The 14,413-nt window shown below is 52.7% G+C and overlaps 5 protein-coding genes across 5 annotated transcripts; 3 read left to right on the forward strand and 2 right to left on the reverse strand.

Annotated features, from left to right (window-relative positions):
- Positions 1–9: 9 nt before the first annotated feature.
- BO86DRAFT_307195 (uncharacterized protein) lies at positions 10–1,599 on the reverse strand (the record flags this gene model as incomplete). Its single annotated transcript, XM_025667726.1, has 1 exon — positions 10–1,599. The coding sequence occupies one exon, from the start codon at positions 1,597–1,599 to the stop codon at positions 10–12; it is 1,590 nt and encodes a 529-aa protein (XP_025530157.1).
- A 3,052-nt stretch (positions 1,600–4,651) lies between these two features.
- Positions 4,652–5,326, forward strand: BO86DRAFT_397131 (uncharacterized protein; the record flags this gene model as incomplete). Its single annotated transcript, XM_025673475.1, has 1 exon — positions 4,652–5,326. One exon carries the CDS (start codon positions 4,652–4,654, stop codon positions 5,324–5,326), a length of 675 nt encoding a protein of 224 aa, XP_025530158.1.
- A 428-nt stretch (positions 5,327–5,754) lies between these two features.
- Positions 5,755–7,807, forward strand: BO86DRAFT_454337 (F-box protein). The gene is made up of 4 exons (XM_025677054.1): positions 5,755–5,845; positions 5,906–5,916; positions 5,972–6,787; positions 6,859–7,807. The coding sequence occupies exons 1-4, from the start codon at positions 5,842–5,844 to the stop codon at positions 7,702–7,704; spliced, it is 1,677 nt and encodes a 558-aa protein (XP_025530159.1). The 5' UTR covers positions 5,755–5,841; the 3' UTR covers positions 7,705–7,807.
- Positions 7,808–8,713: 906 nt separating this feature from the next.
- Positions 8,714–9,914, forward strand: BO86DRAFT_446323 (zinc-dependent alcohol dehydrogenase family protein; the record flags this gene model as incomplete). The annotated part of the gene is made up of 3 exons (XM_025676509.1): positions 8,714–8,875; positions 8,945–9,334; positions 9,417–9,914. 3 exons carry the CDS (start codon positions 8,714–8,716, stop codon positions 9,912–9,914), a joined length of 1,050 nt encoding a protein of 349 aa, XP_025530160.1.
- A 260-nt stretch (positions 9,915–10,174) lies between these two features.
- Positions 10,175–14,075, reverse strand: BO86DRAFT_397134 (uncharacterized protein; the record flags this gene model as incomplete). The annotated part of the gene is made up of 14 exons (XM_025673476.1): positions 10,175–10,503; positions 10,565–10,828; positions 10,896–11,112; positions 11,172–11,230; positions 11,287–11,371; positions 11,481–11,844; positions 11,905–11,931; positions 11,981–12,156; positions 12,210–12,388; positions 12,446–12,501; positions 12,554–13,050; positions 13,109–13,161; positions 13,214–13,887; positions 13,948–14,075. The coding sequence occupies 14 exons, from the start codon at positions 14,073–14,075 to the stop codon at positions 10,175–10,177; spliced, it is 3,108 nt and encodes a 1,035-aa protein (XP_025530161.1).
- Between the last annotated feature and the right edge of the window lie 338 nt (positions 14,076–14,413).

Consider the following 14,413-nt stretch of genomic DNA (forward strand, 5'->3'; position numbering starts at 1 on the left):
GACACCTGCCTAGTCAACTGGCATCTCAGCGCTATCCGTGCTGCTCGCATCAACCTTCCCATTCTTCTCCGTCGCATCAAACCGGTTATCCCGAACAAACAGAACCACAATCACAAACCCGACCGCCGCGAACCCGACCCCAAGCCAAAGCGCCCCGCGGTACCCGCGAACCACATCCTCGCCCCCGCGGTTGACATGCGCCTCCACCGTCGCGGCGATCCCTAACCCGATGGAGATGGAGTACTGGACGACCGTCGAAATGAAAGAGCCAGCGACGCCCTGCTCCTCCGGCAGAACCGCATTGGAGATGAGGATTCCCGACGAGGCGAAGGAGAGGTCCGGTCCGCCCACCACCAGCAAACAGGCGGGGAAGATGAAGGCCCAGTAGACGGGGGAGTACGACACAAAGCTCATGAGCAGGTTGCCGACCAGGAAGGAGAACATGGAGACGCCGAAGATGTACTGCGCCGGGACTTTGGTGATGAAGAGCCCGACGGAGGCCGTCGCGAACAGCCCCCCAATCACGAGCGGGACCATCTGCGCGACTGCCGTGAGTGGCTGCGCTTGGTGGATCGTGAGGATGTAGATTGTCGTGTAGTACAGGAAAATGCCGAAGGACATCCAGCCGAATGCCATGGCTGTCACAACCGGGGAGAAGCCCTTGCGGGTCCAGAGGGTGTTGGGGAGGACGGGGGCCGGGACGTGGGACTGCGAGATGGCGAAGGCGACGATCAGGAGGATTCCGACAATCAGGAGCGCGTAGACGTAGGGCTCTTGCCAGCCTACCACGGAGGCTTGGTTCCAGGCGAAGGAGAGGAGGATCAGCCCCGAGACGCCGAGAAAGGATCCGAGGTAGTCGAATCGCTTGAGGCTAAGGCCGGGGATGGGCGCGCCCACGCGGTGGGGCACGATGAAATAGGTCACTGCGCCCAGGACGAGGCAGCCAATTGCCCAGAACCAATATCCCCATCGCCAGGTGACTTTCTCGGCAAAGGCAGCGCCGATGATGCCTCCAAATATGTAGCCCGATGGTGCGCAGAACCCGAGGAAGGCAAAGGCAATGTTCTTCTTGACTGACAGCGGGGGGAAGGCACGTGCGAGGAGGGCGAAGGAGTTGGGGACCAGTGCCCCGTTGCCGATGCCCGTCATGCCGCGAGCAACGTCGAAGAGGATCACATCTTTGGCGAAGCCACTCATGAGCGACCATAGGGCCATCCACATCCAACCGAAAAGGAAGACATATTTGTGGCCGAAGTGATCGCCTAGTCGTCCGGTCACTAGAACGAAAACACCGCCGCAGAGAGAGTATGACGCTAGGAACCAGGACATTTGACCATTGCTTGTCGCATGCAGGGAGTGTCCAATTTGTTGCACCGAAAAAGATGTATTCCCGAGACCACCAACAGAGAACAGCTGTGATAGGCCAATGACAAAGATAAAAAGGACCTCTTGGAAGGTAGATGAAAATGCGGATGGAGGGACCCCAGCGTCTGGCTCGCCAAGACCGCCAGGTCCTGAGATTTGATCATCGGCCCTGTCAACTTCCTCTTTGCGAGGTTGTCGGCTGTCAGGCATCGTAGATTCGCTGGTAGAAGACATCATCCAATAGATCCTTCTCAATGATCGCAGCCTATGTGACAGAAAAGAGGTCCCTGAGCGCAAGCCTGACTTCGGTATCTAGGTAGGGCAAGATAGGCAGGGTGTGGGAATGGGAAATCATTCTGCATGTGTGCTTATAAGTCATGTCGATTGTTGCATGCTGTGAGTATCTGTCATATTCTCTCGCTCCATACCGGAGATTTCGCAAGATCCGGAGCAAGAGAACGGGGCCCAGCAGCATTAGGGCTGGTGTTGAAAGTCCGCGGACTTTCACCAAATGTCCGAAATCAGTGTGAATCTCCGGCGCCGTGGCCTGAGGCCGCCACCAATCTGCCGAGGCGATTCATCCGCTTACTGACCCAAGACAACAGTCGCCCGCGAGCCCAGACATCAAATCTAATGTATACAGAGTCCTTTCTTACCTCTATGACATGGTTTCGTCATCGAAGAACCTGAGTACAAGCGACAATATATATGAGCATATGATCATGGCAGTTGACCAACCGTCCTTATCTTCCTCACAGTGCTTCCTTGGTGTTGCTGTTTACAGCGGTTAAAGTGGGGTGATATAGGATAGATTGGAATTTGCGAGGGATGTATCGATTGAAAGCCTTGGAGTATGTAGAATATAACGCATTCTCTCTGGTATCCCGCCGAGTGTCTCTGGGGATTTAGATGTCTGGTAGGCAGACCCGACAAAACATATCAGCAAACAACCCTACATCATGTAGTGAGTAGTGAACCTCACCGTATGCCTGGTCTTGTTCTTGTTCTTGTTATCTCGGCAACATCTGTTGAAATGGGTTGTGAGGGCAAAAGGAGAGACATGTCCCTGCTGGATTATAACCTGGTTGAATTAGGCAGAAAATCTTTCGCCTGTTCGTCTAGGTAGAGTGAAGCGATGCATTGCACTGTCCATACCTGTTCTAAAGAGCTCAATGTGCCTGGTTTACACGGACAATAGCATATTGAAAAAGCGTTCACAAAGGCTATCATGCACAGTACAATATAATCTGAGGCCCACGGCCCCTCCAACCCCAATTGGAACAAGCAAAAGGTCGATCTCAGGCTCAAGCTGAAGTAAATAGCCTGCGGTTACTCATTCACTCGGTCTGGCCCCTCGTTGTGTACCATTCTAGCAACATATAAGAGAAGTATTCACTGGAAGGGATATGATCTAGGCTACAGTCAATCTTGTTATCATTCTACCCTCACCGCCTAAAAGCATCACATCCGCCATCTCTCAGCTCAGCTATTCCTTCTCTCACTCAACCTTTTCCATCCACCTCGACTGTTGTCTTTGAAGTCATTCATCGTAGTCCATCACAGTGACCATCATCGTCTACAGTCATCTCTGTCAGGCTCAGTCCCTTCGACGTTCTGCCTTCCTCTTCTCCATCTCAATACAACACCCATCTATCTCTCTACCTGCATTCTTCACCACCAATCGCAATCCAGATCAGTTTCTAAACCATGGCAACCTCCAGATTTTCTTCCTTCTCGCTCCTCCCTGCTGAGATCCGTCTCAGGATCTGGGAGGCTGATAGCGCTATAGAAACTGAGTAGCTATAGCCATCCAGAAACAAATCACTTGTCATGCGTAGCTGCGGCATCACACTATGCCGTGGGAGAAAGAAACTACGGGTCTAGAGTTTCTGGAGTACATTTGGCAGGTTCAAAGCATCTTTAGCGAATCTTCACTATCTCTACTGCATTGATCTTCAGGCCGAACAGCGGAGGGAAGCAAAAGGATACCATTGCCGTACTATAGGGGGGTAGACGAAGGCATTCACTAGAAGAGAGACAGATCTAGGCTACAGTTTGTCTTTCGGGAAATGGTTCTGTGAGAATTACGTCAACGACTTTTCTGTTCACTTTGCCCGGGAGGTGAGAAAGTGACGCTGCCTCGTATGCTCTCATCCAAAATGCGTCTTTGCTCGGGGCGTTGTGTAGGGTTTCCTGCTTCTGTTCTAGCTGGATATCTTCCTCTATGCATGGCCGTCGATCTGGACACTAGGCAACTCGATTTATGTGATCTTACAGTTACCTTCCGAGGTATAGTACAGGAACAATGTTGAAACTGCATTGCAATTTATAGACCAAGGAAGGATGTTATACTGCACCATGAATCTCAGGAATCAAAAGCACTAAGCTGTTAGCCAATAACCACAATCTAAGATCTACAAGTAGTTGCGAACCCCGCTCTACCGTGGCAACCAAATTCCAGTTTTATTATATCTCCACAAGATCCAAAGCGCATTTATAGAAGCGTCTCAGTATCTCGATTGTATTGATTTAGGTCCAGAAGCATCGGGAAGTAATATCTATGCCTTACGAACCGAGTAGCTGCCTGGGGCAGGTCCTGGGGATCGAACCAGTATCCCTCTCTGGAGAAAATGTCTAATGGAGTCTGCAAATCTCTACTCCACCAAGCGAGACCAGTGCCTGGACTTAAGGTATGGCGAGGGAGTTTATATCTTCGATTCAAAGAAGTCAAGTCCCTCAGTTGCGCACGTGATTTGGTCGCTATAGGGAGGCAATGAAGGCATTCACTCGAAGCAGCCCTTCACCCGCTGAAATTCATTGCCAATTCCATATCTTCGCTGCCTGCAGGCAACCGCGCCTATCCTCCTCAAACTCGATCACCTTCTTTCAACTCCGTCATCCTCTTTTAACACAGTCATTCTCTTTTGACCAAGTAATCTTTTCCCATATCAACCCATCTCTTTCCTCACAACCATCGTCTACCATCAGTTTCTGATCGGTTGCAGTTCTTCGTTTTCCATCTTCGCGCTACACAAGCCGTTCTTCTATTGCCGTCATACTGAGCTCAGCAGTAATGGCGACCTCAGGTTTTCCTTCGTTCTCACGCCTCCCTCCAGAGATCCGTCGCATGATCTGGAACGCTGCTCTCCCCGACCCTATCAGCAACCCTCTATTTTTCTGGAGGAGAATCAAACTGTGGATTTGCAGCCTGGACGACGACGACGACGACTACAGCGACGACGACTACGACGACGACTGAATCCCTACCCTCATCGACCCAATCGAGATGGGCTCCTTCTCTGTGGAGATCCCGCTCTTTGAAGTGAACAAGGAAGCCCACAGGGTGGCCCAAGCGTGGATCCAACGCCAATCTCTTGAAGTGGACGTGGACAATCACACCTTTACCCGCAACCACAATACCATCGCCATGCGCCCCTTCGATCCCCAACGCGACATCGTGTTCTGTCCCAATGCAAAATGGAAGGACTTCCTAAAGGAGGTGCTCCTGGTGTATATCGCCCTATCGATCGCCCGCTCTGGTCGTAAGCTCAACCGCAACCATCTCATCCGACGCGTGGCGCTGCCTCAGCAACTGCTCACGGATTCTGAATATGCTGCGCTCCCGGAACTCTTCCGCAAAGGGCTGCAGATGTGGTGCCGGGACCTGTATATTGTCGTCGACGCCCCCGCCACGCTTCGCGAACTCGTCCCCGACGACCCTGTCGGGCCGGACTGGGAGTTGGAGGTTCTGGACGATTTCCCCCGCGCATCGTGCACGAGACAGGGCGGATGGCAAGTCGTGGAGGGCTCTTCGTTGCAGGGCGGACCGGCCTACGAGAGTGCGAAGGAGCTGCTCGGACAGATTACGAAATACAATTTGCCGAAGATGAGGTTTACGTGGGTTTTGGACACCTTTCCAGTGGAGTTTGAGATTCGGTTCGCTCGTGCGGTCAAGCACTGATTGTGTACACGAGAGAGCCTCGAACTGGACTGTTTTACTGGAGCATATCTAGTACTGGCTGGTTGTTGGGGCAAGTTCATACAGGCCAGGGTTCTGGTGGCTAGCTGAGGAGGATGACTATTTGACTAAGGTGCTTGATATGTACTGGACCGTCAGGCTTCAATCTGACATATTCAAAGTGTAACTCATGCATTGGAGGTTAATCAGAATCATGTCTTTCAAGCAGTAAGAAAGGATACACTGTTAGCACATACTCTTCTGGAGCATATAGTAAGAGACAAACAGCACATCACCGCTGCCTTAGTCACGTGCTGTTTCACCACCGCCATTGGCCCTGCACAGCCACACCGCCCCTCGCTTGTGGGGGCGGAGTGCAGCCTAATTCCAGCCACGCGGGAGCCTGGCCGCATCCTCCAACTCAAATACAACTTCATCCAGAACATGTTCTTCTATGCTGCTCGTGAGATTCTTGGGATGTTTCATAGCCCATTCGATCATAGACTAAACAGAGCACAATGGGTAAGCTACCACAAAAACAACTCACAGAGAGAGGATTCGACAACTGACGATGCAATACAGGATACTCTGAGGTAGGAGCACATTCCCTCACATCAAGATCTAAAGCTGATTGATATCCCATGTTAGGCATACTGCCATCTCTGCGGCGTCAGCTTCAACATCGGTCGTGCGCGCGATGTTGGAGAGCCCCACGTTGCTTCCTTTGGCAGCGACGACAGCCTTTCCATGGAGATCGAGGATCTGGATCTAGCCGAGTGTGCTAAGAAGGGTTGCGTTTTCGCTCTCAAATACCCATACCCCGGGAACAATGATGACAAATCGGAGGTTGATCCCGACTATCAGCCTGATGATTGTGGGGATGAGTCCGCAGAGCCGTACGAGTATGATTCCGATTATGAATTGGATGATGCCATGAGTCTGTCCGAAGATCAAGATGACAACACCAGCCATAAAAGCGAAGCAATCACTCCAGACGAGAAAGAGGAAGAAATGTACCGCAACTTCCTCTCTAACACACTCCGCACACTCAACCCAAAACACTACACCGGCGAACCCATTGGTGCCTTAGCCTATTCCACAACCACCGGAACGAAAAAAGACATCCTGATTCCCATCACATCCTCCGAACTCCCCGCGGGCTACAACCCCGAAGATCTCGAACACATCCCCGCCCGCACCTGCGGCCAAGCCCATGCTTATCCCGGCGCGGCAATCTCCGTTGCCGAAATGCGCGGCTGCCGGACGGCCCAGTTCCTCGTGCATAAGTCGCAGGCGGAGGAAACATGGAAGCCCGATGGGCTGCACGAGGACTGGGAGCCGGCGGAGGAGTGGTTCCTCTCCGGCGTGTGTGACGGGATGCGATCGCGCGACTGCGGGTATCCGGATGTCTGGCCCGCGCGGGGCGGGGTGGAGACCGTGGCGGCGGATAATGTTAGTTTCGTTGTAAGTGATCTTCATACACTCTACCTAAAATCACTCCAAAAAGCAATGGAGGACTGATGTCTCTCTACCAGCCCATGGACCCCCACGAGCTCGCCATGCCATTCCACCCGTGGTGCTTCGATATTTTCTCCCGCCAGTCGAAACAGCACTTCAACAAGGTAAACGTCGACGGGCTCATCAAGTGGCGCAATTCCGAGTGCAGCTATGAAGAGTTTCACGAATTCCCCCGGGCGGGCGATGTCCTCGAGTCGCAGGAGCAATGGTGGGATCATAAACCCGGCTGCGAATATCTGGCTGCGAACCCGCTCTATGTGCCTGGCTTGTCGACGTTACTTGCAGAGGCGACGAAGCAGGAGGTGGAGGTGGATACTACCGACTCCAATGATAAGGAGCAGCCGCCCTCGCCTGCCCTCACAGTCGACCGCCTGAGCTCCCTCCCGCTAGACCTGCGTCTCCACATCATCGGCTTTCTCGACGCAGCAGACATCACGCGCCTCCGCGCGGCGTCGCGGGCGTTTACGCACCTTCCCAACGGTGTCTGGTGCCGACTCGTTCGTGACGAGATGCCCTGGCTGTGGGAGGCGTGGGACGATTCGGAGATTACGCACACGCCCTCGCGGTGGACGACACTTAACGCGAACGAGGTCAAGTTTGTGAATGACGCGCGGAATCACTGCGCCAAAGTCCTGGGAGCCAAGCCTACAGAGCAGGATGATCTGGTGGACTACCTGGTCCCGTGGCCTGTCGCGGTGCCGGGACAAGTGAGGCTGGAAAGGGCGAACACGGATTGGCATCGAGTGTTTACTCGGGTCAAGAGTCAGTGGAGTCAGCTGAAGGGGTTGCGGAACCGGCAAAGGATTTGGGAGGATGTTGAGGAGATTATTCGTCGGATGAAGGCGCTTGAAGGTAGTGGTTGAGGTGGTTCATGATTCATGTAGTGACTATTGCTCTGTTGTATATGCAACAAACCAAGTACATAACAGTGAAATGTTGGAGTCTATACATTGTTTTGTGTCTTTTTTGTCTAGTAATTGATCTTATCTCCTGGCCTGCTGTGTCGAGGATTTATTGCACAGCTCTAATACAGTTCCGTTGTCTTGTGCTATCGTAGCATATTTGTTTCTCTTTGTATGGTTGAGGAGAATAGGTCAGACTTCAACCACGTTCAAATACCCACGCCTCCAAGGTTCTACGATTCAATTTCCATATTCAATGTTAAGAACCCTGCTACTCCTGCAGAGCTCAGGGCATGATGTATCACGTGTTCGCGACCGCTGTATGCCACGTGACTGCCTTTCCCGTTGGATGCTTCCTCTCGGATAACCCACGTCTGCCTGTCAACCACGCTGCTTTGAGATGTCGGTTTGGACTATTTCCATGTAGTCAGTGAGAAAGCACTGTATCCGCCCTACAGACAACACCCTTCAAACTTTTCAAGAACCAATGAAGAGTCCATGAAGCAACAGACTCAGAATGAAGCAACCGCGTTCAAATCATATAGGTCTAATAAAACAGGCAAAACACAAATCATTCCGCAACATCGTCAAACAAATACACCCATCCCATCGGGCTATCCCACCGCCCTGATACACCTGAAACCAAGCAATGACCTGCATCGCTTGTTCAACCAATCGAAGTCTTGCCCAATTCCAGTATCCCAGAATGCAGACTTCGGTATCCCAGCTCAAACGTCTGGGCCCCATTCCCCACACCCATGCCAAGCCCTCGCCCAATTGGCGCAAATTTGTCAGCCCCGCCGCCGTCCATGATTCCATAATCTGGGCGAGCCGCGAGCAGATCTCGGTATCCCAGATAGAAGAGTATATTTGAACGCGTTCACAGACCGTTCCACATCAGTCCTATACTCCTCACAAATACCACTAACATCCCCTCGCTATAAACTCATTAGCGTCCAGCCACCCCACAATGACCCCCCAAACCAACAAACAATGGATCATCCGCCGCTGCGGCAACACCTTCGACAGCCTGGAGCGGACCACCTCCCCGATGCCGGACGTCGGCGAGTACGACGTCCTGGTCAAGATCGAGGCGGTCTCGCTAAACTACCGGGACGCCAGTATTCCCATGGTCGGGGCCCCCACCCCCTCCCCCTTCCCGCCCCCTCAGATATATACTCGGAAATCTAACAAATCGAAGAATATGTACCCCTTCCCCAGCAAAAACGACCTAATCCCCTGCTCCGACGGCGCCGGAACCGTCCTCCAGATCGGCCGCAAAGTCACCGCCTTCCAGCCAGGCGACCGCATCACCTCGCTCTTCTTCGCCGCCCACCTCTTCGGCGACCTCACCGCGGCCGCGCAGCAGACCGGACTGGGCGGCTTCGTGGATGGGTGTCTGCAGCAGTACCGCGTCTTCCACGAGACGAGTCTCGTGCATGCGCCCAGGAATCTGAGCGCGGTCGAGAGCGCGACCCTCCCTTGTGCGGCGTTGACGGCGTGGAATGCCCTGTACGGGGTTAAGCCGGTCCGGCCGGGGCAGACGGTGCTCGTGCAGGGCACCGGTGGGGTTTCAGTGTTTGCGCTGCAGGTATGTTTACCCCTTTTCCTTGTTTCTTTGGCGGGGTGGGTGGGTGGGGTATGTGAAAGGGTGAGGCTGATATGGTGGGTAGTTTGCTAAAGCCGCTGGTGCGCGGGTCATCGCCACCACCTCTTCGAGCGCGAAGGCGCAGCGGCTCAAGGAGTTGGGCGCGGACCATGTGATCAACTACCGCGAGGATGCGGATTGGGGCGAGACGGCGCGGAAGCTGACGCGCCACGGCGTCGATCATGTGGTTGAGGTCGGGGGCCCGAATACCATGCGCCAGAGTTTGAAGTGTGTCAAGCTGGAGGGTGTGATCAGTGTGATCGGGTATGTGGGCGGGACGAGCGGTGGCAAGGATCAGGAGCAGCCCCCGCAGATCTTGGATACGTTGATGGGAGCGGCGATTGTCAGGGGTATCCAGATCGGGAGCAAGGAACAGATGCTGGATATGATTCAGGCGATTGAGGCGAACGATATCACGCCCGTGGTTGATGAGCGAGTGTTCGAGTTCGATGAGGCGCGCGAGGCGTATCAGTATCTGTGGGATCAGAGGCACTTTGGCAAAGTGGTCATCAAGGTTGATTAAATAAGAGGTGCCGGATGTGGAACCAAACAAAGATATCTGTATAATATTTGAAGGATACGCTAAGAATGCCATGGATTATCTTAGGACCTGCATCTGAATGAGCGTTTCGGGTACTTTGTCTGGCATACTCTTTGGATACAATCCTAGAAAACATGAGGGTAACGTTAGATGGCAAGAAATCGTCATGCAGGTCGCAGCCGCTAGATCCTATCCTAGAATCTCGCTGCAGCATGGCTAATATGAGCAACAAGAGAAACAAATCAAGACGTCACTCCCTCCGCCAATTCCCTAACTATCAGCTGAGCATGATCTAAAACAATGCGAATTTCCTCCACTTTCTCCTTCACTTGACCCGCGTGCTGAAGGTTCTGCCCAGCCTCCGAAACCTCGCCCTCGACCGTGACTGAAGCCCGCAGGTCCCGAGTGATGTTCGCAACCTCGTCGCGCAGCCTATGGTCTAGTTGACCAAAGGTATCATCCAAGACTTGGCGATAGTCCCTATCGATATTCGAGGCAAATTGCATGAAAAGCGTTGGAGATGAAAGAAAGTGGTTCATTGTTCCCTTTCGTCGGGAATCGCTTCCGGTCCCTGAATTCACGGCCTGAGGTTAGATTTTTGTCATGTTCATATGCTGAGCTCGAGCTCCTACCGCATTGCTCTTGGCAGATGTTATAGACAGGGCGCATGACATTCGCGATATAGGAACTGGTGTGCCCGTGGATTGTGTCGGCTTTGACTTTTCTGTGCAGCGAATTAGCCAACAGCGTCTGATCGAGCTTGCATCGGAAACCGTACTCCGTTGTAAACATAAGGTCATGAAAGGAACTGCGAACAGCTTCCTCCAAGCATCTTTGCCGGATGCGGATATTCGAAAGCAGGTTTTGCAGGGATTCTGGCGCGAGGTCATGGTGTTCTGAAAGTTGGATCGTGTCAGCAATCTAGCCATCATTTGCACTACAAATTACAATGAAATCGCTTACTTCCGATAGACTCGCAGACCTCCCCGAATAGACGCGAAAGACCTTTCTCAAAGCCTTCGGCATGCCCCTTCAACTGGCTCAGCACAACATCCCATGCGAGCTTCAGCCAATCACGTGCAGAGCCGAGAATCTCTTCATTCCAGCAACGATACTGCTGACTTTTCGTCTGGTGACTTCCATAATTGCGACAAAAGGCTGCGTATGTCATGTGATGCCACTTATCATAAAAGATTAGCTCTTGGTACCGATGGTGTCTGCCACGTCTCGTCGACTTACTGAAGCCCACTCTCTGCTCGCATTAACTGCATTATTGCACCAGGCGTTCCGTGACGTATCTGCATCAGATTGATGGGTTAGCTAACCATTCAACTGAGTGAGGGTATATACTCACGGATGAGTCGTGTGATGTCGCTAGTGAATAATTGTTCCAAAGTACGCTGCGCTCGACGCACTTCCGAGTCCTGCGAGAGTATGTTCTACGCAGATCAACAACGGTCAATCCCGTCTCAAGTCAGCAAAGCACATTAGTCCGTGCGAAGTTCATTTGACAGAAAATGAGCGCTTTCAGTGAAATAATGACCGTACCCGTTCGAGGGTCCTTTCTGCCTCCACCAATACCCCACGCAGTAATTCCGCTCGGGCGACAGTGATGCCACTCGAACCCGCCAAGACCCATTGATTTATCGAACCTAGAAGGGCCGGGACTTCGTTCTTGAGATAAATGACCGTTGCTCGGAGCTGCGCATCGGCCGGAACAGACTGGCAGTAGCGACGAAGCTCGGTGATCCCACTCAGCGCCCGATACCCATTTGCTTCATCGATGTCAATGAATCGATGATCAGCGTAAAGCTTGTTGCTAACACAGAATACCCGTGCTTTGTTGCCCCAGGCGGCCAACAGAATGTCCGTAACTCGGGTGTTCCTTCTTGTAATGAGAAAACGATCCAACCTGGGAAGTGGTTAATTGGCGGCTGCCGTTGCTTTCTAAACAATAAAGTGTATCACTTACTCGAGCTGGAGGGCATCTTTCTGGTCGCTGGGATGATGTCAGGCAGTGGCGAGATGGTCTTGTCAGCTTCACACACCTCAAATCGGTCTCCTCAGCGGCGAGGTTTTGACCCCTACTTCCGCTCGCGCGTCGCCTCCGAGAGCGTGTCGATCTAATCTTACTTTCGAGATGCTCGATTCGGCTGTCCATATTGCGGATGCGTGCAGCGTCTTCAGTGGAAGAACTGCGCGCAGTCTCTTTTGCATCGACATCCTGGCATTTCTCAATCAGTCTACCTCCTCATCCTTTGGGAAATAGACACAGACCTCGGAGCGAGTGCACACAATGCGAATGGGCTGATCTTGTGAACAACGTCGGATTATGTCGCCGACCGACTGGTCGGTGGTACAACGTAGAATCGAGCTGACGATGAACACTTCGTCGCAACTGTGACGGAGATACCTCTCTGTCGCTCGGACTCGCGCAAAGTTCAGGTCACGGAAGCCTAAGAATATCAATGTCTGACAATTACCAAACGGATAAGAAATGAGCCGCGGTGTACCTGGAACATCGGCCAAGACCAACCCAGTGCGCAAGACAGGCGACCGCAAATAAACCCTACCACGCTGTTAGCCAAATGTCGCAAGACCTCTTATGAGCCCTCCCGAACCTGATCAGCTTCACAAAGGGCCATAATGCTGGTCGCTTGCTATCTTTGGAGTCAGCCATGAGACTGTCCAGCTCCTCCATGCATTCATCCGCATTCCGAGCTACCATGGAATAGTGAAGGTTGTCTCGTCCCCCCGGTCGGTAATCCAGTCCAGCCATGGCCCATTCCTGCAGGATCGTTAAGATGATCTTTACCGACTCTTCCCCTTCCTTGGACAGAAACTCGAGGTCCAAGCCTTCTTCATTCGGGAAGAGAGACCGTAATGTCTCCCACGCTCTCAGCGCTGCGGCCTTGATGTGCTCCTTTTCTTCCGACTTATGCACTTCGCGAAAGGCATCCGTGTAGTATTTCCGAACACTGGACAGCAATTCCTCTAGTAGCTCGCGGATCTCGCTCTGATCCATGAAGTCTGCTTCGACGGTATAGTTTTGCGGATGTTCGTCATCGACACTCCGGAATTCGGTAACCACTGTCGTGCAAGCAGCGCCGTCCCCACTCTGCGAAGGTCAATCACTAGAAAGAAAACCGGTCTCTCTGGTTGAGAGCTTGACTTACCGACCGAGCGAGTCCCTCTTGATCGAGAATGGAGTTTATCAAGCTGCTCTTGCCTGATGGGAGATCAGCCTTTCCTGTCCGAGAGCAGAAGGATCCGATACTCACCCATTCCCGAGTCGCCGATGAAACCCACAGTCCGCGTGGCCGGATATGCAAAGCGACTCGCCTTTAGTGCTTGCTCATACAATTGATGCAGCGCTGTAGTTGAATCACCCACTAAATTGCGTCTCCTCCCAAGGTGCTGCGCAAGGCTAGCGAGTTGACTTCTGACAGCGCGTAGTGCATTCTGAAGTTGCATATCATATATCGGCGCCGGAGGGAGTTCATCCTGGCGAACGTTGTAACGACTTTCATGCTGCTTCTCGTCGTCGTCATCATCGTTGTAGTCGGAGTGATCGTTATCCGAGTCTTTGTGTGTCGCGTTGTTCTCATTATCGCCAGTAACACTGTCGGCAAACACGGGCTCATGATGATTGTTGTCGGAAGCATCCTCGGAGGTATGTTTTGAGTCTTCTAGGCTCACTCTCGACATGCTCTTGTCCTTCAGAGGGGAGTTAGGTGTGCTTGCCCGCGGCTGCTGGTCCGGCCGACGGGAAGAGGGTCCGGCAGGACTAGGAGTGGCATTGTGAAGCTCTCTGTAGGTTGTTCCGCGGGATTTTGGTGTCGGGCTCAATCCAAACACTCTTTGCGCCTTCTGTGTGTAGTCAACCTGTGGCTCTTCAGCCGTTGGGGGCTGAACATGTTCACCGATCTGTAAGTTCTCGAAAAGGGACTGTGTACTTGGTGTGATCGAGCGCCGATGGCTACCTCAAGGACGTGGGCTTAATTGGTCCACGGACGAGGTTGGAGTTATGGCACCTCCAGCGGATGAAGGACTGCAAGAGAAGGTGAACTCAACGGATGGGAGCATCTGCTCACCTTTAGGTGAAGGTGAGGGTGTTCTGGGACTGCCTGTGTGGCTAGTCATGGCGCCCCCTTCTTAAACCAAACGCAACATTGAGAGTGGGGAAATGTTGCGAGGAATTCACGGGCCATCGCAGGCATTCTTATCAGAATCATCGAACGGAAAGGAACGGGAACTAAAGCCGTGGGCCGCATCTGTTCCCAGACTGAGAATGATTAGTGGTGGACGATGGTGCAAGTTGACTGCGCCGCCGGTCGAAATTCCGAAGCTATTTTTGCTTAGCCTGGCGCCAAATGACCGCGATGACGCGCTCGGCTACTGCTAGACCGGAATGTCATTGGGGGAATCTCACTTAGTAGCGACCGTCTTGTCGACCTCGGTAGAGTCTGGCAACAAGGAGT

Source organism: Aspergillus japonicus (assembly GCF_003184785.1).
Source record: "Aspergillus japonicus CBS 114.51 unplaced genomic scaffold BO86scaffold_9, whole genome shotgun sequence".
Lineage (NCBI taxonomy): Eukaryota > Fungi > Ascomycota > Eurotiomycetes > Eurotiales > Aspergillaceae > Aspergillus > Aspergillus japonicus.